At 43.3% G+C, this 24,256-nt stretch overlaps 6 protein-coding genes across 6 annotated transcripts; 3 read left to right on the top strand and 3 right to left on the bottom strand.

Moving 5' to 3' along the window:
- Positions 1-5,737: 5,737 nt before the first annotated feature.
- Positions 5,738-8,203, top strand: BDW43DRAFT_28955 (uncharacterized protein). Its single transcript, XM_032043399.1, has one exon. The coding sequence runs from the start codon at positions 6,089-6,091 to the stop codon at positions 7,775-7,777; it is 1,689 nt and encodes a 562-aa protein (XP_031893776.1). The 5' UTR covers positions 5,738-6,088; the 3' UTR covers positions 7,778-8,203.
- Positions 8,204-13,232: 5,029 nt separating this feature from the next.
- BDW43DRAFT_318232 (flavin-containing monooxygenase) lies at positions 13,233-14,731 on the bottom strand (the record flags this gene model as incomplete). Its single annotated transcript, XM_032048672.1, has 2 exons — positions 13,233-14,094; positions 14,182-14,731. 2 exons carry the CDS (start codon positions 14,729-14,731, stop codon positions 13,238-13,240), a joined length of 1,407 nt encoding a protein of 468 aa, XP_031893775.1. The 3' UTR covers positions 13,233-13,237.
- A 1,960-nt stretch (positions 14,732-16,691) lies between these two features.
- Positions 16,692-18,387, bottom strand: BDW43DRAFT_28928 (uncharacterized protein). The gene is made up of 3 exons (XM_032043377.1): positions 18,294-18,387; positions 17,116-18,228; positions 16,692-17,045 (listed from the first exon to the last, which is right to left on the bottom strand). The coding sequence occupies exons 2-3, from the start codon at positions 17,948-17,950 to the stop codon at positions 16,987-16,989; spliced, it is 894 nt and encodes a 297-aa protein (XP_031893774.1). The 5' UTR covers positions 17,951-18,228; positions 18,294-18,387; the 3' UTR covers positions 16,692-16,986.
- A 170-nt stretch (positions 18,388-18,557) lies between these two features.
- On the top strand, positions 18,558-19,593 carry BDW43DRAFT_295365 (carbonic anhydrase). Its single transcript, XM_032044054.1, has one exon. It carries the CDS (start codon positions 18,642-18,644, stop codon positions 19,314-19,316), a length of 675 nt encoding a protein of 224 aa, XP_031893773.1. The 5' UTR covers positions 18,558-18,641; the 3' UTR covers positions 19,317-19,593.
- A 1,059-nt stretch (positions 19,594-20,652) lies between these two features.
- Positions 20,653-22,636, bottom strand: BDW43DRAFT_317310 (uncharacterized protein; the record flags this gene model as incomplete). The annotated part of the gene is made up of 3 exons (XM_032048514.1): positions 20,653-20,858; positions 22,192-22,303; positions 22,445-22,636. 3 exons carry the CDS (start codon positions 22,634-22,636, stop codon positions 20,653-20,655), a joined length of 510 nt encoding a protein of 169 aa, XP_031893772.1.
- Positions 22,637-22,793: 157 nt separating this feature from the next.
- Positions 22,794-23,122, top strand: BDW43DRAFT_295363 (uncharacterized protein; the record flags this gene model as incomplete). Its single annotated transcript, XM_032044053.1, has 1 exon — positions 22,794-23,122. A coding segment is annotated over exon 1 (160 nt), but the record flags the coding sequence as incomplete, so codon positions are not given.
- Between the last annotated feature and the right edge of the window lie 1,134 nt (positions 23,123-24,256).

Here is a 24,256-nt window from a genome sequence, read left to right as displayed (position 1 = left end):
ATATATCTATTTCTAATATAATCTATAGTATAGGATTAAAATATTTAAAAACTAGTATTTTCTTAAAGATCTCTTTTAATTTCTTAAATATTTCTTTTATTTTTAATAGAAGCTTAATTTTCTTATTTAGAAAGTTATACTTTTATTAATAGAGACTTTTTTTATCTTTTATAGATTTATATAGCTTATTTTTAGCTTTCTTTCTGCTTTCTAGATCTCTTATAAGATCTGTTAGAGATAGTACTATATATAAGTATTCCTTAATAAATCTACAGTAAAAGTTTATAAAGCCAGTAAATATTAGAATCTCCTGTTACATAGACTTGTTAGGCCCAGCCCACGAAACCCGGCCCAACCCGGCCCAACCCGCCAAGTAATGGGCTGGGTTTGTGTATACAAAAGTCCATACTGGGCCAGGTTATTGACTACCCCAGCCCATGGGTCAACGGGTTAACCTGCGGGTTGCCAAGATATAAAATACAGTAAATATATTATTTACCTACAGTAATATAAATAAATTACAGTATTAAGAGACTGTATTCTATCAAGAATGTAAATCATTGCTCTACTAGGAAAGGATCTACAGCCGTGGGCCCCCGCGGGTGGTTCACATATATATATTTTGACCCATGGGTGGTTTACATACTATCTTGACCCGGCCCAAACCCAACAGGCTGGGTTGCAAAACCTGAAAAACCCGGCCCAACCCGCGGGCCTAACAAGTCTACTCCTGTACTATAGTAGACTTAGGCTATAAGTCTATAGTTTCTATTTGCTTAGGCTTTATTTTAATATCCTACAGTATAATAATGAATCCTAGATAGCTTATATATATAATATAGAACTTATACTTGCTTAGTTTAGTATATAACTGATACTGCTATAGTTATTCCAGAACTACCTATATATATTATATATACTGAACTTCTGATATTAAATAGATAAGGATATTATCTAGATAGACTATATAGTATATATTAAGTAGATTACTAAGAATCTTATTAATATATATTTAAAATATTACAGGTATATTAGCTAGATTAAAAGATATTATCTAATATTTAAAATAGCTATAATAAATATAGAAAATAGTTTTCTATTTATTTTCTGTCTTAATATAAATATAATAATATATATCTTATAGATCTAACTTAGTATAAATTATTGCTTCTACTAGATAATCTATTATCTTATTAATTAGCAGTAATGGATAGCAGTTCTTGATTATAATTTTATTTAATTTATAGTAATCTATATATAGCTATAGACTACTATCTTTCTTTAGTATAAATATAATAAATATCTCTACTAGACTTTTTAAGGATTTTATCTATTCTTTTTTAAATATAGTAGTAATATATTCTTAGAGTACTTTAAGCTTTTTTTTAGAGAGAGAATAAATTAGCTAGTACAGTAACTATTTTCTAGAAATTAATTTAATTATATAATTATATTCTATATATAGAGATAGTTTTTCTATTTCTTTTTTAGAGAAGACTTCTTAAAATTCTAGATATTCTTTTAATATCTCTAGCTCTACTTCTTTAGTTACTGCTACTATATTAGCAGTCTATATTATAATCTTATCTTTATAGATATTTATATAGGCTATATAGACAGGAAGACCTTTCTCTACTACTTAGACTATCTCTATACTTAAAACTATAGATATAGAATCACTGCTGTAGCTACTTCTATAAATAAAGTTATAGACTTACCAGTTAATCAAGAAATTTACTTTTTACAGCTATAGATAGCTAAGAATAATATTATAGTTCTCTATATTTACTATATCTATAATAAAAACTATCTCCTATCTGATATTCTGGCAATTTTCTATATCTATAGTAATCTAGTATCTACTATATAAGGGAATCTTATACCTGTCTAGTGCTATAATCTTTCTAGATATTTTCTATATTATAGATAAGTTTTCTTTTATCTATATCTGGTTTATTAGAACTACTTAAACTCTACTATTAATTAATACTTTAATTTCTTTTTAGTCTACTGGTATATATAGCTTTATCTATATATTTATTAAGTTATTTAATTTTTAATTAGTCTTAATCTCTAGAACTATAGCTATATTATAGTCTTGGATATCTAGTTTTTTAATATATTAGTTACAGTTATTATTAATTTAGATCTAGTCATACAGTAATCTCTACTTCAGTATCTAAAATATCTATAATAATAGTATTTATCTAGTAGGCTACTCTTATTATTTCTATAATTTATTCTATTATTTATATTAGACTTTTATTTCTATAGGTTATAGTTCAGATTTAGTAATAAAGTCCTATTAAATAATAATCTCTTTCTAAGATTTTATTTCTTTTATAGAAATAATAATATTAATATATATTAGTTAGCATGCTATTTTTCTTGATTTATTCTATAATATAATAGGCTATCCTTAATAGTTTAGAGATATATTATAAAGTTTTTATATTTATTAGATTTATTTAGATATTTTAGTAATTCTTACTATAGCTTTTCTAGAACTTATATCTAAAGATAGTTCTTTTATTATAGTTTAGTATAAGGTTCTAGAAGTTGTGCTTTCTATTATATAATAAATATAGTAAATTTCTATATAGTTTAATAAGATTATTATTTTATATTATAGTATTTCTGGTTTATATTCTGCTATAGATTAACAGGGTTATTTAACTACTATAGAAAAAAGTTATAGAATTTATCTTAAGTAGAGTTATATTCTTGTTTATTAGTATATTAATTCTACAGGTAAATAAGATTTACTGATAGATAAAAGATACTATCTATAATCTTTATTATATTATTAGTAAAATAGTATTAATTAATAATAAAGTAATTCTTTATATAAACTATAAATATAATATATTCTTTTATATTCTTTTTATAGTATTCTCTGCTTATTGCTAGTCAGCTAGAAGACCTGTAGAGAAAAGATATCTATATTTTCTAGATATATATTATATTATTTTTACTTATTTTATTTAATTCTAGTTCAGGATATAATAATTCTGTCTCTATATATTTAATTACTTTCTGTAGCTTTTGCTTTTCTTACTTAATCAGACAGTTAAGTTCCTGTTTCTGCAGCTCTAGTTAAATCCACTAGTATTCTTGCTCTATAAGCTGCACTTCTTTCTCTAGGGCAGGACTTAGAGTTCTTATTATTAATAAAGAGATACTTCCTGATCCTGCTTGTACAGTTATATTTTTATAGGGTTGCGATATTATAGCTACAGCTATTATTATAGGAATTAATTCTAAGATTATCGGGTTATACAGTTCCCTGGGGCTTTAAATATTTAATCCAGTGTCTCCTGCAGGAGCTACTGCTCTGCATATCTGCAGTGCTATAGCAGGCTATTCAGAGATAAGAGAACCTAAAGAAGTGATCAAAATTGTTAATTACAGCTTAGGAAGCTACAGATAGTAGGGGAATAGCGTGCTACAGCACTGCAGGTAGCAGGAGCAGAGGACTGGGTTTCTATTGAATAATCTACTACCATATACAGAGGTTGATCACTGGTTTCTGAAGCCATTGGGGTGCGGTAAAGATTTTACCGCAGCGGGTAGCACGTGACCCGCACGTGCTACTATATCACCCGCAGGCGCTGTAAGGTGCGCCTAACAATATAAATATATTATCAAGCTTTCTATAAAAGTACTATTATAGCTCAGTAAAAGGCCATATCTCTATTGATCTTGACTTTTTGGAGTAATTATTTAATAAATTGCTTTTATTATCTCAAGAAGAATACAGAGTGATTAAGCCTCTAATATCAAGACAGAAGTGTATTGTGGTAAGTACTTAACAAGTGCTTGATAAGCAGTTGCTAAGTGATTTATAAATATATAGATTTTGATCATATTTAAGGACCTGGTAAACTGGAATATATAAAGTGTAATATTATATTTACTGCACTAGTGCCAGTTAATATTTAATATTGTCCTTTTGTTATCTTTATATTATATAGGATTTATTAATATCCTTCTCCTCCTCTATATAAGCTACCAGAGTTAATACTAAGAGGGATTGGATAAATTATTAAGCAGATAAGAAATCCCAGTCTGATATTAGATATATAAAGTAATTTATAAACTCTTTTTAACTATTTTATAACTGGTTATTAACTAGTTCTTAGCTCAATTCTTGTAAAGTCCAGAACTTAAGATATTTTACTAATAATATAATATATTAATTGTTGGAAATCTAGGGTATTGATAGCCTAGATATCCTTAGGCATGTGATCAGGGGATTGATCAAGAGATAAGATAGATAATAGATAGATAGATATCGGGTAAAACCCATAGAATGAATTGACTAGATAGGCATGACTATAGAATAATAGAATGAGATTGACTAAACTGCTTCAATCTGATCAATCTGAATCAATCTAAATCAATCTGGTCTGTAGAATGGATGGAAATGTAGGCCTATTTATGTTGAATAGGTGTAGACCTTAGGCCTGCAACATATGATAAAAATAGCATCTCAAGAATGAGATAGAAATGTATAGAACATATATAGAACAATCGAGATTGCATGATATATCATCACATGATGTTGGATCATGTAATCTCCAGTTCAACAACTAGTAATATAATAATTAAGAGACTAGATACTAGTATCAGAAAAAAAAAATACTAAAAGATATTTACTTATATAAGTAATTGTTGAACTGGAGGTCACATGATCCAACATCATGTGATGATATATCATGCAATCCCAATCATTCTATATATGATCTATACATTTCTATACATTTCTATCTCATTCTTGAGATGCTATTTTTATCATATGTTGCAGGCCTAAGTAGACTTGTTAGGCCCGCGGGTTGGGCCGGGTTTTTCAGGTTTTGCAACCCAGCCTGTTGGGTTTGGGCCGGGTCAAGATAGTATGCAAACCACCTATAGGTCAAAATATATACATGTGAACCACCCATGGGGGCCTACAGCTATAGATCCTTTTCTAGTAGAGTAATGATTTATATTCTTGATAGAATACAGTCTCTTAATACTGTAATTTATTTATATCACTGTAGATAAATAATATATTTACTATATTTTATATCTTGGTAACCTGCAGGTTAACCCGTTGACCTATAGGCTGGGATAGTCAATAACCCGGCCCGGTATGGACTTTCATATACACAAACCCAGCCCATTACTTGGCGGGTTGGGCCGGGTTGGGCCGGGTTGGGCCGGGTTTCGTGGGCTGGGCCTAACAAGTCTAAATATATTATAGCAGTAATATAAAAGATAGAAATATATAAAAATACTTATTTATATACTTAGCTTAGTTCTTTATAATTAATTCTAACTGTTATTTAGAATATATCTTTAATATTATATTAGTAATTAACTTATTTATACTTTCTTAACTACTAAGTATATATACTTAGTAGGCCTGGCCTTTTGGACTTAAGTTACTTGCAGAATATTGTTATATATTGTTAGACCTCAGATTAGGTCATACTGTTGGATCCTGGATAGGGTCATACTTGGAATCACTTCAGATTCACTACCTAGGTAAGGTAGTATCGCAACGCAAGGCAGCTAACACACTAGAGCTCTTGCCCGAATACCCAGGCGTAACAAGCTCTTAGAAAGATAGATAAGGTTATAAAATATAAATTTATAAATTATAGTAAGCAGTTAACAAGTAGTTAAGCAGTAGTAAATAAATGATTTATAAATGCTTAAAACTTGTAGCTTAAGATAGTGGGTATAGAATATGTCATGTATTGAAAAGTTTAGAAGCCTCGTAATATAAACCATAAGCGGTATTGGGCATGTGCACCGCTAGGTACATCACATGACCAGTTTCGGGGCGCCCGACCTTTTGAACGAGGGCTGCTGACCTGTAACCTGACAACGACGGTATGACCCACATCCGCCTTATATCGGTAAAGAATGGGGCGAGAATAGGATGAGGTCAACGACTGTTTCCCTTCAGGTTACGTCATCCCCTAGGCGTAACATATTCATGATTGATATACAAGACAACTACCGAGAACCCCGGTACTAATCATCCTACACCCGTACATGCCTGCTGCTCTCGGACCGGTGGTCTGCCCGTCCTCTAAGTATGCCCAATATCATCTACCGCTCACCCCTTCCCGACGTGGAGTTGCGCAACGAGGATCTCGTGTCCTTTCTCTTCTCAAATCCATACAACAGCCCCAGGGAGAAGGCACTCTTTATTGATGCGATTTCTGGAAGCAGCCACACCTACGCAGATGTTCTCCACCGAACACGATCTTTGGCCTGTGGCCTTCGGAATCTGGGTATCCAGCCGGATGACATCGTGTCCGTAATGAGTCCGAACTCTATCGAGTACCCAATCATTTGCTACGCTATCATAGGCTGTGGTGCCACAGTAGCGCCCTCTGATGCCTCCCTGGTCCCTGATGAGGTCCGACACCAGCTCCAGATTACGCAGGCCACGTATCTCATTATTCACTCATCCCTGATGCCCACCGGGAAAGAGGCCATCAAAGGGACTGCAGTCCAGTGTGTCATCCAGGCAGATGGGGATGCACCACGGGAGAGTGGGATGCCCACCGTGAATGACTTGGTTGCAAGCAGTCCGGCGCAGGATCTATTAATGACCCCGCCGGCCTTGCTCGACAAACGCCCTGCTTTCATTTGTTTTTCCTCGGGGACGACAGGGCCCACCAAGGGGGTAATCATCACCCATCACAACATAACCGCTAATTTACAACAGTGGAGTGCGCTATACCTGCGGGGAATATCGCCCAGTCCCACGGGAGTGGCATTTATGCCCTTCAGCCATATTTCCGGCATCAGCACTGTTGTCTGTGGCGGGATGCTGCGGGGGACGACCACTGCCATCCTGCCACGATTTGACATAGATGTGTTCCTGCGTAATGCTCAACAGCTTCAACCAGACGAGTTGTCACTAGTACCGCCTATTGCCATGTTATTAGTGAATCACCCCCTTGTTCCCAAGTATAACATTCGCAGCGTAAAGAGAATCTTTTCTACGGCAGCGCCGTTGAGCAGGGAGTTGGCCCGTGCCCTGGAGGAGCGTTTCCGCACGCTCTATGGGACGACCGTTCACTGTCACCAGGCCTGGGGTATGACCGAGACCAGCCCCTTAGCCACTGGGGTGCCTCCGGACCGTATTGACCGGCGTCACACTGTCGGGTGCATCGCGCCAAACATGGAGTTTCGCCTGGTCGACCCAAAGACACTGCAGGACGTGATGCAGGTGGACGCTAACGGCACGCTCCAGCCGGGCGAGATCCTCTGCCGGGGCCCCAATGTGACAAAAGGGTATTATCGGAACGAGGCGGCCACGCGCGGCCTGTTTCATGCGGATACGGACGGGGTGACATGGCTGCGGACGGGCGACATTGCAACTATCGATCTCGAGGGATATCTGACTATTCAAGGCCGTATCAAAGAGATGATCAAGTACAAGGGCCTTCAGATCGTTCCTAGCGAACTCGAAGGTATGCTCCTACAGCATCCAGACATTGCCGATTGCGCCGTCACAGCGCTGTGGGCGGAGGATCAGGCGACCGAGTTGCCCGTGGCGTTTGTCGTTTTGACGCAGTCGGCCCAGTCACGATGCCTATCTGATGTCGCTCGACGCATTGATTCGTGGCTTAATGAGCGGGTTACACCACACAAGCGCCTGCGTGGTGGCATCCGATTCATCGACACCATCCCTAAGAGCGTTAGTGGGAAAATCCTGCGGCGCCAATTACAGAATCGTTTGGCTCACATTGGACCTTCATCACGGTTATGATCTCTTCCCAAGAGGTCCCGGAGGGCGGTTATTGCCTTCTCAATATGTAGCACAATTGCGCACGGGTGTGGTGAGGCGCCAAGAAAGAGTCAAAGGCCGCAGAAATGCAAAAGCTGGGCTCGTTAATTTGGGACTTACTTTGAAAATTGGATCACAAATGGAGCTGTGCATGGTAAGATGGGCAGAAAATGATTTGACGCATTAAGTGTAGAGTGCAGTATCATTAAGAACCACCACTTTGTTATTCAGGCTGCTCTTGATGCCTATTTGTTTAAAAAACAGTCATTGGTAATGTAGTCACCTAGTCACGCAATCATTTCAGTGCTGGGATTCCACCGTAGATCTTTTATCAAGGTGTCTTCTTTTCGTGCCATAATGAAATATCTTCATCCCAGCGGATGTTGCCGACCCGAGGATCATTGTCACTATTGCCGTTCGGAGCGTAGCCGCTAACATCTGAAAGGTTTACCAAGTATTATGCACTTTGGAAGAAGTGAACCTTAATCTAGTGCGCAGGATTAAGTGGTTCATAACATTTCGCAGTCAATGCGCTGCTACACGATGTATTCCCTGGCTGTTCCCGATTGAAAGTGTTATATGTGAAATGGGTTTTGGGGGCAATACCCCATAACGAGCGACTGAAGCTTAGATGGATGATACGTGTCTTAACAATGCAACTTTGACAACTCGCCGCAGACCTTGCTCAGTAGTCTAAAAGGCCAAGCTATCTCACTGTTATTATTTATGGACATCATTAGAGGGCCGCTCTCGACAGAACTCCGAAGAGCACATAATTCAATAGTGAAACCCACAAGAAGATTGCCAAATAATAGGCCTTGGCTGGAACTTGGTCAACTGCATTGATGGACAGTAGCCAAGAAAGAAAGTAGACAGTACTTTGAGGTTTGTAAATGACTGTCCTGGTAGCAAGACGTGTGTGGGTGGCTAACAATGTCGCCGGAAGAGATCGACTTGACCACAATGGTTAGCTCCTTATAGCGAAACAGGTAAGAAGGGCGTAGTTCTACTGCCCCTCGCCAGCTTACACATATTTAGAACAGCCAGTAAGTCAAGCTCCAATGATGTTATAGTCACAACATACCTTAATATCTTACTGAATTCAAACTTTCACCGGCTCTAAACTAAAAAGGAAGTAGCATGCGAAAACCTATCCACAAGGAAGTTCCACTGGATTCAGCTTGCACGAAAAATGCTCGTTAAGAGGCAAAGATCTTCCCCTTGATCACAACAGAAGGAGCTAGCAGAATCCTATTCAGGATGTAATAGGGTAGTTGTTAAGCTAAACTTTATTTGAACTGAGAAAGATCACATGTATGTTGAACATTAAATATAAACAAGGTACATAGTACTTAGATGCTCACCATAGGAACGCACGTCCAGATGGGAGGAATTGGCTAGTAAAATTGCGCCATGGCTGGGATCTCATGTCCTCAGTTATGTCTTCCCAATACCCTCGATGCTGAATCAAATCAACATCCTCATACAACCCTCCTGTCTTTTTATGGATATAGATATGCTCGAAACCACGTCTGGTCAGAACCCCATCAATTACTACCTCCCATTGCGGCCTCAGTGCCCAATCTAGATAGAAAATCTTCTGGTCTACATCTGACTATAGGGTTCTGGGGGGCAGATCCATTTAAAAGTTCTGGGAGCACTTTATTCTGACTCCTACAGCAGGGAATTTTTTTTGGGAGGATCTTTCTGAGTAACTCACTTCTCACGGCTTTTTAATTTAGCCCTATGGTGCCAGGCTGTGCTCATTAGTGCAACTCCTATATAAACATGCAAGGGCTACTCACGCATTATAACTTTTAAGAATCTTCCCATGATGATCATTGCGGTGAGAATCTAACCATGATAGGTCACTTGAACCTGATCCAGAGAGAATGGTCATTTCCTCTTGAATCTGGCTTGATGGTCATTATATATTGTTAAAAACCCACTACCGCGCCAATTTTGAAATAGCGGAGGGAGCAGTAGGTAGCACGAACTTGTGGACTCTAGCATGCAAAATAGAGCAGGTTGAAAACCATGCATAAATCAGTGTATTCAATATGCTACTAGACTGTCTACTATGGCTACTCTGCAGATGAGGGAGCTTCCCGCGCCATTTCCGTCGCGGCTTCACCCCTCGGTCGGCTCCCTTCGAGTACTAACCTAGCTTTAGGTAGGACTTGCACACGATAACAGGAGTTTTACATGATTATAGCAGACATTTGAAGGGTTTAATCTTAGATAGTGTGACGATTTGTCTCTGTCGCTAGTAGCTCCAAATTGTCATTAAGTCTGGACAGATACTTCAGCAAAGTTCTGGTCTAATGTCTCCGGCTGCCGTTAAACAGACGTTACTTAAAAGTGTCACTATGTATGCTTCACATGTTATTCTAGCATAACGTAAATATGACTTGAGTGATAGACGGAGGTTTTATCTGCACCAGATAACAATCTCTTGGGTTAATGAGGGCTGAGAAACGACATGCTGCATATTGTTTGATCCTACTCTTTGTGGTGCATCCGAGCATTTATTCTTTCTGTTGACAGTGTGGATCTAATATCCTTGATGTCTAAGAATGATACTTCTAAAAGAGCAGTTCAAAGTGAACAGTTCAGAACAATGATGCCAGTAGGACATTGACCTCAGCACGCTGTTCCACTACCATTTCCTGACACTGGTATGATCAAAGATTATCCTCACATTAACAAACAAGGTCTACCGAGAATGATCGTGGGAGGGAAATGCTAGGTATCGAAAAAGTGAGCCTGCAGCAGCTTCCCTGCCATCAGAGGTCACTGTAATAGGATGGCCGGAAAATGAATTTGATGAATCAAGTATAGTACAGTTGCATTATAAAGGGCCGTCCTTTACCTTTCGTCAGTGGCACATGGCATATGCACTATAGATCTTTTGCCAACGCATTGGCACAAATCCAGATTCGCCGTAATTTTGCACCCATTGATTCCCAGCCGTGCCGTTAGGCGCTGCTTTTTCCCATTTCTCCCTGATTACTGGGCTCGATTTGCGTACTCTTGCCATCTCCATTCCATTGAAGCCCAAATACAGTTGTCCTGAGCGGCTTCTTCCCGGTCTGCTGCCAAGGCTTCTTTCATTCTTTCAACGAATTCGCCGATGCCCGCGCCATCGGGATACGGCCGATTTCCAGGACATCCTCTATGTCCACGCAACTTGTCAGCGCCGCCAACAAATGAGGACGTTTCTCCTTAAGATGTCGATACAAAGAATCAAAATATTCTTTTGAGTACTTTCCGAAGGCGCTATTTCCATTATAATATAAGGTAGCAATACATACCAAATTTCACTAATTGATTGCCCGTTAATTAATAAATATTCCATGACTATGCCGGCCATCGCCTTCATAGCTCGACGACATTTAAACTCATACACGAGCAGGGAGAGATTTTTGAGAAATTTGTCTAGGTCGGTGGAAACAGCGGAACCATTCTTGACATCTCGCCGGCATTTGAACTATGACATGAGGACGAAGAGATTTTGGAGAAAGGGTCTAGGTCAGCGGACAGATTCAGGTAGTGGTATTCATAGAGTGTAATATGGAGATTTAGGTATCTCGGTCCGGGAAGCTTGACAAAGGCGGCACTTTTTAAATGGTTCCTATCAGCATGATGAGAGGAGGTCTCTCCTAGCACCATCGCCTCGAGCAAGGGTACTGACGGCCAGCTCTACCGTATGAAGCTGAATGAGCAAATGGGAAGGAACTGCGTCGTAGCAACATCTAAAAAAATTCAACAACAGTCCCTTAGTAGGTGCGGATCCTCAGGTGGACAGCAGCATCCTTCACGACTGGCACAATGCATCACTATGTTAAAGTGATCAGGACTGGACTCGTGCAACAAACTATGTCCAGGAAGCCTGGCCCTCTGAGACCCACTTTTCTTAGAAAGCAGTAGATTTGATCCCAATAACACGCAATGGAGGACTGACGTGCAGTGACCGGGAATAAGCACATGTATGTTATACATTAAGCGGTTTTATTGGCATCTGATGTATCATAAACTGATTGGTGCGCAACTGCCAGACAATGCTGTGGTTGAACCAATTGACCCGCCACATATATTGTATAGCTTGGTGGGTCTAGCAGATGGTCAACCGTTCCGTGTTTCCTTAAACTACGCTCAACTTAGTAACCACTTAATGCCAAGATGAAAAAGCGTCCAGCCAATAACGGAGCCCGTGAGCAATAGGGGACATTTTTTGCGGACATTGTATAGCAAAGCACTTCCTTGGCCATCCTGATATTAACCCGACCACTGATTACCCTCAGGAAAAAGCCTGTTGGGGACCCTGGGTATTGTCAACGGGGCTAGTCCGGGCCTGTTGAAACTGAACGATAGGTAAGTTTTGCTAGGCTCTAATAACAACGGTCTTCCGGGATAATGGTTACTGCAGGACAGTTCAATAATTATATATCTCTCGTGTAAGCCATGCTGCTACCAGAGAATTCCCTCAGACGCATCAAGCCACAATGAAGCTGGGCGATTATCCTTTACATGCTGTCTGCGGCGGTTGGCTCAGTAAGCGGGTTCTTCCTCTGTCTCTGGCAAAATTTGATTTGTCTTGCTGACCGTTTCTCCAGATGGGTGTTGTCGAGGGTGCTTCTCTTGTATATGACGCTAATATTAACAGATTGGTAAGTCGCGTCACCCTACGCTGAACGCGTTGAGATATATCTGACTGCAAAAGGTGTTAAATACGACTACCTTCCCAGCGGCACTCCACGGATATGATCAAAGTCTCCCGCCGAGAGCGTCTGTAAGGAAAAGAGATTCTGATGACGGCTTGTGGCAACTAGGGTTGGTAGGGTTGTCCAACAAAAGTGTGAGCGAATACGGTTCTCTGCCTTCAATGCCATACCCCGTCTTCGGCCTTTGCAAACATCTTTTGCAACAATACGGACAGAGCCCGCCGCTCATTTTCTTTTGGGAGAAAAATATAGGAAATGAAAAAAAAAAAAAAAAGAAGAGTACTCAGACGGCTGGCACTGTCATCGCAAGACACGCCAGCATTGGGAGATTTGTAAGGTCTGTGTTATTGGATCAGGGTTCTATCCTTATCATCTGCAACCCGGACAACTAGGTTCACGTCTAGCTACGTACTGGGTGCAAATCATAATAGCTGCTGTGAGGAATGCACACTCTCCATATCTGGAGTCCCCACATAATCCGGCTTGACCCTCGCCAATTTTCCATTCTCAGTCCTCTTTAGCACAGGTAATCCACAAGTGCACCCAGTGTTGAGCCGCTAAGACCGCATAAATGGAGGATTTATACGTCTCTCCATGTACAGGAAACTTTGTAATCTTGCGGAAAGACTGGAGGGGAGGTGTTGCGAAAGCCATCAAGCTGCTTTTTAGATTTTATCTAATCGAAACAACAGAACGAAGTGCTCTTCGATTGGCTCGTTTATCGCGATCCTGTCTTCCTGGAGAGCCTCTGCTTCGCCACTGTACAGACCTTATCCCTCCATTCTTCCATCGCAGCTACAGTTGGGTGGACGGCAACTACCCTGCATGATTTCATCTTTTCCACCACTGCTGCAATCCAGTCACCTTGGACCTCAATACTGGTTGGAGCATTGCCCATTTCACTAGGAGCCTGTGGTCCGTCCAGAATGAACATATTGGGAAATCCGTGGCACATTATTCCCAGATAAGTTTGAAGTCCCTCTGCCCATAGATCCTCCAGGAGGACTCCATCGATGCCCTGTACCCCAAGTGATGTCAAAGCAGTTACCACAGACTTGAAATCGGTGGCAAAGACCAGAATATCGGCGCGGTGGACCGTACTATCACTGGTTATGATTCCATCCGATGTGAAAGAGGAAATAGGGGTTGCTTTGACGTCAATCACATCGACATTCTCCCGATTAAACTGTTCAAAATAATTTTGCTCCAAAGGCGGCCGTTTCGCCCCAAATGGGTGGGGTGGTTGCAATGGTGCAAGGAGCTCCCGTTTTCGGGGGCTAATGATCCGACTTCTCGTTTTCCTGGCCCAGAAGTCGTACGCTTGTCGGTTCGCAGCCTCGTCATACATCATGTCTTTGTATGAAGATACCCAAAACTGGAGACCGCCATGCTGGTAAAGGTTCTCGTATGTGCGCTGTCGCTTGCCCAAGGGATCGTCGAATGTTGTTCGCGCGATTGGCTCGGCGTCCGCGAGTCCCGAGGGCGATATTTTGCGGGTTTCCAACATGGTTGCATACTTACTTTTCAAAGTTGCGTACTCTCCAGGCGAGAAGGGCTTCGGATGCACAGGGATGGCTGTGTTGGGCGTCCGTTGAAACACGGTTCAGGTCTTCGCTTTGCTGGCCCAGTCCTGTACAATTTGGACACTGGTGGATCCACTACCCACAATAGCCACACGCTTGCCATTGGGATCGACGCCATCTTCCGGCCAACGGTAGGGATAATAGACATCACCCTCAAACAAGTGCGTATCTGGATGTGTAAATCGCTCTTTATCGGATGTGAACCCTACGGCGAGGACTAGGTACTTGCATCTTACAGTCTGTCCATTATTGCATTCAACAGTCCAGGTATTTGATGGTTCGTCGTACCGTGCTCCGGTGACTGTTGTACTGAAACTGACATGTTTCCTTATGCTCAGTTTCTCGTCGCAGTGATTGAAATATCTCCGCATTTCAGCATAGTCGGGATAATTGTTGGTCCATTCCCAATCCTGCCAGCACTCGGGCATCGAGAATTCATAGGACGGGACATAGGAATCCACCCGTGCTCCCGGGTAGCAGATCCAATGCCAGATCCCACCAATGTCGCTGCCTTTTTCAAGAACAAGGCATTTGAATCCTAACTTTCGAAGACGGTACAGGGCGGTGATGCCAGCAAACCCTGCACCCACGATAACTATATCAGGCTCAGTCTGGTTATTGTTTGGCATATTAGACCCTCCAGAGAGCCAAACAGATAAAAGCTCCTTCAGTCGCAGAAGAGTGGTGACCAGGGTTTGAACAACAGAGACCATTCTGAAAGTGTCGCAAGACTCTAACTTATCAAGACTTGTTGCTCGCCTGAGGGAGAAATAGGTAGCTTTGATAAAGGCCTTCGATTACTTGCTATTTATTATTCATGGATCTCATCAGATTCATGATAGGCTTTAAATACTTCGCATATTAATACACTAAGCATCTCCTTTGCTATTACGTCATGAGCCGCATCCGGATGTTTTCCTTCGAATAATTGGGAGAAACACCACAAAGGTTGTCGATCCTTCCAAGCGACCAAACAATTAATTACACTTACTCGGATTCGAACCAACCTCAGCACGAAAGTCAATCAGAGCGCTCAAAGTCAATTTCTTAGTTCTCTCTATTCCGATACCAGTCCCCTTCAAATTCCATAGAACTTGCAACAAATTGTCCATATAAAAGCAGTTGATAGCTAATTTACATAGTCGGCGAGACACCATTTGAGCTCGAGGGCGAGTGTCACTGGGCCAATAAATTATTTTTCACGGCATTGGACGGGGATCAGTCAGTATTGGCCAGCCTCTCTACCTTAATGCTATCAAGTCTGGACATTGGGCAAGTCATCAGAGTGAAGGCTCGCCTGCTCGACGAATGGACTGGCCAAGTCACAGTAACCAGCCCAGGACATAGCTAGGGAGCAGACATATAGTCTTTTGAAACCTTATCCAATGACAATTACATCAGAAACGTTTATTTTGCGGCTGAGATTGACGTTTCCGGTGACCGGATTCCGGTCACCGTCTAGCTTTAACCACATGACTATGGGTCAACAGAAGCTTAACTTACATTAAGGTTCACGCAGGCGAAGCCTAGGCTAGCTTGAAAGGTCATTAAGCAGCACATCAAGTGTATGATGTAACCGACCCTGTAACCAGCGGGCCCTGTAAAGGGTCGGTTAGGATGAATATGAAGTGCGTAAGCCTCGGAAACAACAACACGTAAGATTCCCCCAATATACCTAGCAACCTCGATAGGAACACTGTGTCAAGGCCAGGTCAGTTTAGTCTTGAGTGGATCACAGGAAACATATCTTAATTCAGCCCCTCCTTTTGTTGTGGCCTGGCTATGACCAATGTTGTCATAGTGGAACTATATTAAAGATGTTTTCTGATACGCGACCAATGATACTGTTGGATATGTCATGTACCATAGTAGATTAAAAAGCGTCCCATCAGAAGGGTCAAAAAAGAAGGCTTGGCTGAGAGCTGAAACTGAACTGGTTGACTATCAACAGTTAAAAGTAACAATGTTGAATTGGTGCATGATCTACCCTACTTAAGCAGGTAATGTATTAGTGGGGTTATGCAATGGCTCTCACCTTCAACCTGTGTTAATGTTATCTCCTCACTCAACTCTGTGCTCTGCTCAACCATACACCCCACCAAGGATGAATGAGGAACTGAATCTAGTAAGCACTCCTGTGTACTCACTAGGCTCAACCGCTCGCCCCACTGAGGTGAAGCACTAACAGGAATGATATTCACGTATGTCACAGGTGGAGGAGTTTATTTTAAACATACGTCTCTTACTAACTACAATATCCCTACAATCTTAATCGGCCAGGCTATTCAGGCACTTGCATCTCTCAAATTGCTGAGGCAAATAACACACCAGTGAATACAGATGCTGGATCACTTTTTGATGAATTTGAGTGCTGCTTTGATTACCTTCGCTATGCCTGTTAGCAGAGCCTTTTGACTCGAGAATGATTACTACGCAAGCTATAAACCCTTATGCCAGAGCTTGCATTTCTCTGCTGTTACTTATAATTGTTACCTACAGAGATGAATTGCAGCAGCAGGAAATGTCACAAGAAATATGGGTAACAATATAATACAAGATCATTTTGGGATAGGGCTGTATGATATCTTGGACCCGTTCAACCCATCCCATTCTTGATATCCTGTTTCCTATCTCACCTCAACAGTAGGGCTTGAACAGGACGCCAAATCCGGATTTCTGCACAGGAAGGGATTCCCGCTTAAATATCAACTTAAAAACAGCCCTGGGTATCCCATCCCTTACTATTTCAAAAAAGCGAACTCCCGAGTTATTCTTTGGCATTACTTTGAGATTCTGGGATGCGCATTGGGATCTTCCAATTCTATCCCAAATTCCACAAGATTTTCCGTTCCCAGCTGCCAACCCAACGATTCACCATGGTCAGCTACTTATCATGAGCCTGTTCGCTGGAGTCGTCCGGTATATCGAAAGCACGGATCAGTTCTACCTCAGAGAATAAATTAACAAAAGTCATAGACAACCCAACATCCCTGGCTGCGACAAAATGACGTACCATAATAGAAAGCCATAGTCTCCAAATGTGCATCGATGGCAATTCTTTCATCAATCCCATGTATATCCAGTGCCCTGCCTGTTCTCACGGGTGCTGGGCGCAGCTCAATCCTGTCTGTTGACAGTTGTATATAGCTATTTCCTTTGGATGTGGGGTTATCCCCGAAGTCAAATAAGGTTAGATTATGTTTCTGAGCAATAGGAGTGATGATCTGAATAGCGCGAGACTTAACCGTGTCTGGTGTTTCATGCATGGCAATCCGATAATTAACCGAAGCTGATATATTCTCTGGCAAATTATTTGCTTGCATACCACCGTTAAAAATATCAGCCGCTTGCGATGTTTGCAGCAGAAATCTAAACTCAGGACCTCTTGACAAGGCTAGTTCCTCTGCTGCAAACGCATAGTCGGTGGATTGCAGTATATCTGCCAGCCATGGTTCAACGTAGTTTGGTGAGTGCCTCGCCTGACATTCTAGCTTTCGGCGAGACGGATGTGTTTCGCCAAGGAGGGGCGCAAAAGGCTTTTCTCTTTCGAGGAAATAAATAATCTCGGACAATATTCCAATACCTGTATGAGGCGGAGGTACAGAGCTGTGCCCACCTGACACTGAAAGATCCAAGACAACATTCAAACTACCCTTTTCACTTATACTTGGAAGGGCGTAAACCATGTCATCGTCCCCTTCGTCATTAGCAAGGTTTTCAAAACCCATACCACCTTCGTCAGAGATGAATTCAAAGCTGTATTGTCCATATTTTTGCTCAAGGAAGGAGGAAATTGACCTTGCACCAAGCTGCCCCTGGATTTCTTCATCAAAGCCAAATGCAAGCATGATGGTACGGGTTGGGTGCCATTCCTGGGCTAATAAATCTTCAATCACCGAGAGTAGCCCCAATTACCAGATTTTTGCAATCACTTGCTCCGCGGCCCCAGAGCCATTCACCGTCGAAATGCCCCGAAAATGGTGGGTACGTCCACTTAGAGGGGTCATCAACAGGGACAACGTCTTGGTGGGCTGCGAGAAGAATAGGCTTAAGGCTCTGATCTGTACCGTTTAATGTAAAGACTAGACCAATTCTGTTGATATAGTCTATCCTAGCATTGGAGTACCTTGAGGCAATTATTTGTTAGGTGTGGGCTTGTGCGACAAGGATTTGGGAAGGGAATGAACGTACATAAGGGGAAAAAGGGATTTAAGAAGCCAATGGAAATCAAGAAATGGACTAAAATCGTCACTATAGGGATCTTGCATGTGCTCTTCGATTGTAGTTGGGATTTTCACAGCCTTGGAAAGACGATCAGCCTGGCGCATCGCTCAATCTGCGGAAGTTTCGAGCAAGGTCATTGGTCAGTGGAATATGACCCACTGAGCCCTAGCATGCCGTGGAGCGGGGAAACTTGGATCCGCGACGTCAGTCTGCTCTTATCAATATACTCGACTTCACTTCATACGACTTCTTTCACGACCGCGCGTTTTCTCTCCACAATAGAACAGCCCGATCAGCTCCTCTGATAAACCCAACATGGCCGGTAAAGAGACAAAACCAATTTCCAAGCATCTCCAGCAGACCTACGAGCAGATGTTTGAGAACAACCGCGCCTGGGCTGCTACACAGGGCGAGAAGGATCCAGAGTTCTTCAATAGGCTTGTCGAGGGCCAGAGCCCTGAATATCTCTTCATCGGATGCAGCGACTCCCGCATTCCCGCCGAACAGGTCACAGGCCTACAGCCCGGGGAGGCCTTTGTGCACCGAAACATCGCAAACATGGTCTGCAACCTTGACCTTAGCGCCATGAGTGTTATCAATTATGCCGTCCGCCATCTCCACGTTAAGCGCATTATTGTCTGCGGTCATTATGGCTGTGGTGGTGTCCAGGCTGCCATGAAACCCCAGGACCTAGGCCTGCTCAACCCCTGGCTTCGGAATATCCGTGATGTCTACCGTCTCCATCAGGATGAGCTGGATGCCATATCCGACAATAAAGCGCGCTACGACCGGCTCGTTGAGCTTAATGTTATCGAGCAGTGTCAGAATATCATCAAGACGGCGGCTGTCCAGCAGTCGTATGCGACCAATGGATTCCCAGTTGTGTCTGGATGGGTGTTTGGGTTCCACGACGGTCTGATCAAGGATCTGCATATTGATTTCGAGGCGACACTGAAGGATGTCCAGAAGATTTATGATCTTACATCCTAGGGGCGAGTCAGCCTGGCCCAAGAGAATTGATGATTTGCAATTTGAGCCCTTCTAGAAAATCTGGACATGGTTTGTGGCAAGGATACTAGTATATATATATATATAGCTAAAGTTATGTATTGTTATATCCAAAAACTGCTGCTGAGATAAAAGAAAGGCATTATACTGTTATAGTGTGCGCATCATGTCCCACGGGTTGGGGGGTCGCTAGAACAATTTTAATATAGTTCAACAGACCTAGATTGACAAATAAACACCTGTTGTCGAGTTAAATGATTTGTGCCACTCTCTTCTCAGCCAACTCATCAAATGACTGAAAGGACTAAAGTGTCTTCCTGTCAGACGGCACATCCTCCTCACTCCCCGAGAGACCAACACGCGTATATACATCCTCTTGAGATGACGGACGAATAACTGTGGATATCTCTATGCAGACTACATCTTGGCCGTGGAAAAGACGCTCGTCTGCCTGTGTGTTTTCCCATTCAACAGTGCCTTCGCTGTACTATCGAATATCCACAAAGACCTTGTGGGATAATTCATTATTGATGTTTACTTTGACCTGAAGCGCATCGTTCTCTTTTCGCCATGCTAGCTTCTGGAGAAACATTTTTGCATTGACTGCGGGTCCTTTCGAAACTATCCCAGTCTCTGAACATGGGCCTGTAGGGAGCTTGAGCACCTCGCATACGCTAGACACTTTGGTATCTGGGAGAAACGGAAACGCATTATAGTAACAGTTGGTGTGAATTGAAGCCCAGGACCAAGTTGGCAGATCCAGCCGTCGAGTGTTCTGCTGAGCAACCCACTCTAACTGAAGAGAGAAGTTATCTGCCACAGCCCATAGTGGTAAGGACCCATATCAAGTCGAGTAAATTTGTTTGCAGTAGACTCGAGTGCAACCAGCCGGTCTGTGTGCTTTATGAACTTTCGGGTCGAATAATCGACGATGGGTAATTGCCATTCCCACTGTGGATGACTCCACGTCAACTCTGCTCCTACGCTGGAAACGCTATGGAATCGATCATCGATGATTTTTTCTTGCGCGCATATCATCGCGTCCAGAGTCCGGTGGTACTATTTGGAATCCGCACTCGCACTGGGCAGCATCAAGGCACTCCCAAACCAGCTCTTCCGGCTCCCAAGTGCAGCACTCGTCGAGATAGAATTCGCTCTTGAAATGTCCAACCTCTGGAGAGGATGGGAAATCCCGCAAGGTTGTCTGGCTGGGAAAATCTGATAGTATCGGAGCCTCTGTCGGACAGGATATGATGGGTTTCTTTACACGGTTGCCGCACATACAGGTCTATATCAACCAGCGATGGGAGATGGTGGCTCAGTTTGTATTTTGGGCTGCGCTATGGAAGAGCCCAGTGCGAATGTTTTCGGATGCACTTGCGCTCAGTGTCAGTAGTGCATTTTCATATATCTCCCCCATTTTGCTTGCTTGGTCCTTCCGATCGTTGGCGTCATCCTGATCAATACACAATGCGTCTATCCAGATGAACTCCACGCCGAGATCTAGAGTCAGGAGCATGGTATCTTTGATCGTGTCAGGTGTCTTATCCCATGGTACACCACAAGTATGAGAAGAAAGGCTTTGCGATGTTGTCGTGAACGGCTCTCCAGTTCCCCAACAATGGCTCAGCGCAAGATAGTCGTTACTGTCCAGATAAGATATATGAAGCCGTGGACTAGAGTCGCGGGAAGTCAACCGAATAACGCGTTTGGGTAGATAGGACCTTTGGCCCGTAAACACAGTTTATGAGAAGACAAACATTCCTGCAGCCAAGGCTTTGCTCGCTGGGCTGCTAGCTTGCTGTTCATTTTCGGGGCAAGGGGGCATCGCTTGGGAAATAGCGCAGTTGGTTTTATTGTCCCCGGGGTTTCTGGATGACATGACTTAGCCTCTTGTCTATAGAGACATCTAACTTAGTATTCTACTCACCCTGGAGAGTGAAAAATTCAACCTTATTTCTACTTGTATGTCCTTGCTCGATTGTGATTCGACGATCGATACAAGCCGTGATTTGAATATTTTGAGCCTTACGGTCAATACTTTCCATGGACATGGCCAAAGTCATGCCCTCGAATAATATGGCACATTTCACGCAAGCGGGAGCAGAGGATGCTAGTCGCTAAATCCACAATATACTCTGTAGTCCGTCTTTGTCCCGTACATCTCGTTCTTTTTAGCCATTTCAGTTGAGTATTTCAAGTCCATGCATGTGCTGCAGTCTGGCAAATGCTGAGAGGAAACTCCAATATCCATGGTGAAGACAAATGCTAAGAATACAGTTTACATTTAGATTAAGCCCACTAAGCCAGCTGGACAACAAAAGGTAGGAGGTGAAGTTGGTGTTGTTTAACAAGGCTGTGCAATTGATGATAGCGGGGTAGAGTCTCCACTAGGTAGCGTGCATCCTTTGATTGTTCTATATTTATGACTATGATTATATGTTTTCTCCTCATAGTGGATGCAGGATATAGATTGCTCATTTTGAATGCCAAAGCGATATCCTTAATTTTGATACCCGCAAAAACGTGGATTTTTCCAACAGTCTTATCAACAATAACTCTATACTTCCCTAGGTGCAATAGATACCACTGCTAGACTTTTGAGAAGATTCATAAGAAAGACTAGATCACTTTATAGAATAACTACGCTTCCTCCTTTCAAGAATTCCTTATTCTTCAGTAACCTCAAGAGTCTCAAGTTTGTCCCTGCCACACCCTTACCTCCTAGACCCACGTTAATATCCTAGACACTTCATAAATATATACAACTAACCAAAGCATTTAAAAATCAACCCTCTTCAACGTCAAACCACCCTGCAAAGCCTCCAACCTCCTAACCAAATTCCCAGCAACTGACCAGCAGCATCATCCAGAATCCCGAACTCCCACCCCAATCCAACGGTCCGCCGCCCGATATCCCCCTCCCCTGCCGCGACGGGCGTTTCAAACCATCCAACGATCCCCTTACTCTACAAACTCGTAGCTGCAGTATCCTCTTCATAGCTCTTGTCTTAACCAGCGCCTCCACCACATGCTCACCAACCCGCCATCAATACACCCCGCCGGAATTGGGAAAACACAGGGCAACGCCAACAAGCCACGGAACAAACGCTCAAGTCTCGCAAGCGTTGCCGGTAGCGCTTGGCCCAGGGGCTCTCGACGGGACTGGGGGTTGTCGCTGCTTCGGCTGCGAAGCGGAAGGTCTCTTCGAGCATGCCTACAACGCGCTCAGCCAAGAGAGTGAAGGAGAGCATGCCGGCGCTCGGTAGATTAGCAAGACTGGGAGTGCATGGCATGGCCATGGCAGGCGGAGAGGCATTGGTGGAGGGCGTGGAGGTCGCGCTCTGTTTCGAGAACGAGGTCAACTGGCGTGGCGACCGGATAGGTACTGTTCGAGGGCGGTGGTTCCCTTGAAGATGGCGACGTAGCAGCAGTCTGTTGACGAGTCCCAGTGATGGGGGATGGACTCAGGGAATGTGGTTGGTTTATCGGTTTGGACTGAGTCTGGCTGGATGGTTTCTCTGTCTGCTGGTGTCTGGAAGGACCAGGGGTCTATGGATGGGATACTGGTACTTATTCCGGGCCCTAGGGCTAGGCTTTCTTTCTGGGCCCAGATGCCTGTGGTTACGGTTAGGATGAGGAACACGGGCGGACTGGACACGCTACTCAGAGGCGTGGCCTTAGCCCCGGATATAGAGCTGGCACTTGTGGGATGGCTGGCGTTGATGCTGCTGCCGGGCGTGGTGGACAGCACCATGCCCTGCGGTTCGCTGTGGTCGTCAAACCCCCACCCGCATTCACCTTCCCCAGCAACCGAAACAGCCTCCCGATGAGCCCCTTCACCTCTCCATCCCGCAGGCCCTGTTCCGCCCATAGCCCGCCCTGTTGCGTTTCCTCCTCAATATTTTACAACGTAGCCCCCAGTCGAATCACTGCGTACCGGAGTGCCTCCTGCGCGACAATGGCCATCTCCTCCTCATCGTCCAGCTCCAGCCTGCCTGCCCACGAAGCTTGGATCCGCACGCGATCCCTCCTCGGTAATTGTAGTAGATGCCCCGGAGTCACTCACGGGCAGGGCCCCACCGCAATCCACAGTCGTCTCAATAGCTTCAGCACACGATTGATTGCCCTCGGCCACGATGCGCAGCAGCTGAGGCGTCAGACGGGTCTTGGGATGCGGACACCCGTTCATGAACTCCCAGTGCTGCACGAGAGTAGTGCTGAGGGAGAGCTTGTCACTGAGGAGCGTAGGCTGTTGGATTTGGGCCTCAGGGTCGGTCTTGAAGGGCGCTTCGGATTGCTGGGTGATGTGGATGGTGGCGACCCAGCAGTCGCAGGATAGGGGGGACGGACATTTTTTAGAGAGGTTAGGATGAGATTAGGATTTGGATCTTACGGGGCTTCCCTAGGCTGTGTGAAGGTATATTATGGAAGGAATTCAGCGTATCGGGTGGTTATCGAGGGCGTCGGGGAGTCTTAGTCTGTGGGAAAGGGTCCGGTGCTTGACGCCCTATGCCCTATTCGGCCGAGGTTGGGACCCTGCAGGGGCAACCTTAGGATGCAGGTTGGGTGATGTTGGTGTAAGATTTTAGTATGGCTTACATTACGAGGCTGGGAATTACGTTTTGTATTTATCCAGTGGAAAGGGATCGGTGGACTTCCGATGGACTTTTCCTGATAATTATAACACTCGCTTTGCTTTCCACTTTGATACGTACAGAACATACTTGGCAATATCATGGACTAATTTCCTTGCTCAAAGCGTGGTGGAACCCACAGCAATCCAGATCATCATCACCTAGGCCTCCTCGCCAGAGTCGCTCTGCTGCTCTTTGGTCGCCTCGGAGATCATAGGACCAGGCAGGAAAACGGCACACAGAACAATGCAACCACCAGAGCCCATGCACCCTATAAGTACCCGA

Source organism: Aspergillus alliaceus (genome assembly GCF_009176365.1).
Source record: "Aspergillus alliaceus strain CBS 536.65 unplaced genomic scaffold BDW43scaffold_113, whole genome shotgun sequence".
Lineage (NCBI taxonomy): Eukaryota > Fungi > Ascomycota > Eurotiomycetes > Eurotiales > Aspergillaceae > Aspergillus > Aspergillus alliaceus.
Note: the sequence above shows the minus strand (reverse complement) of the source record. Positions and strands in the feature narration are given on the sequence as shown.

What these genes read in the sequence shown, in the direction of transcription:
- BDW43DRAFT_295365 (XM_032044054.1), top strand. Translation starts at nt 18,642, where the DNA reads ATGGCCGGTAAAGAGACAAAACCAATTTCCAAGCATCTCCAGCAGACC.
- BDW43DRAFT_28955 (XM_032043399.1), top strand. Translation starts at nt 6,089, where the DNA reads ATGCCCAATATCATCTACCGCTCACCCCTTCCCGACGTGGAGTTGCGC.
- BDW43DRAFT_28928 (XM_032043377.1), bottom strand. Translation starts at nt 17,950, where the DNA reads ATGCTTGCATTTGGCTTTGATGAAGAAATCCAGGGGCAGCTTGGTGCA. An exon ending in GACTATGGCTTTCTATTATG is followed by an intron (nt 17,046 to 17,115) that starts GTACGTCATTTT and finishes TCTCTGAGGTAG; the next exon opens with AACTGATCCGTGCTTTCGAT.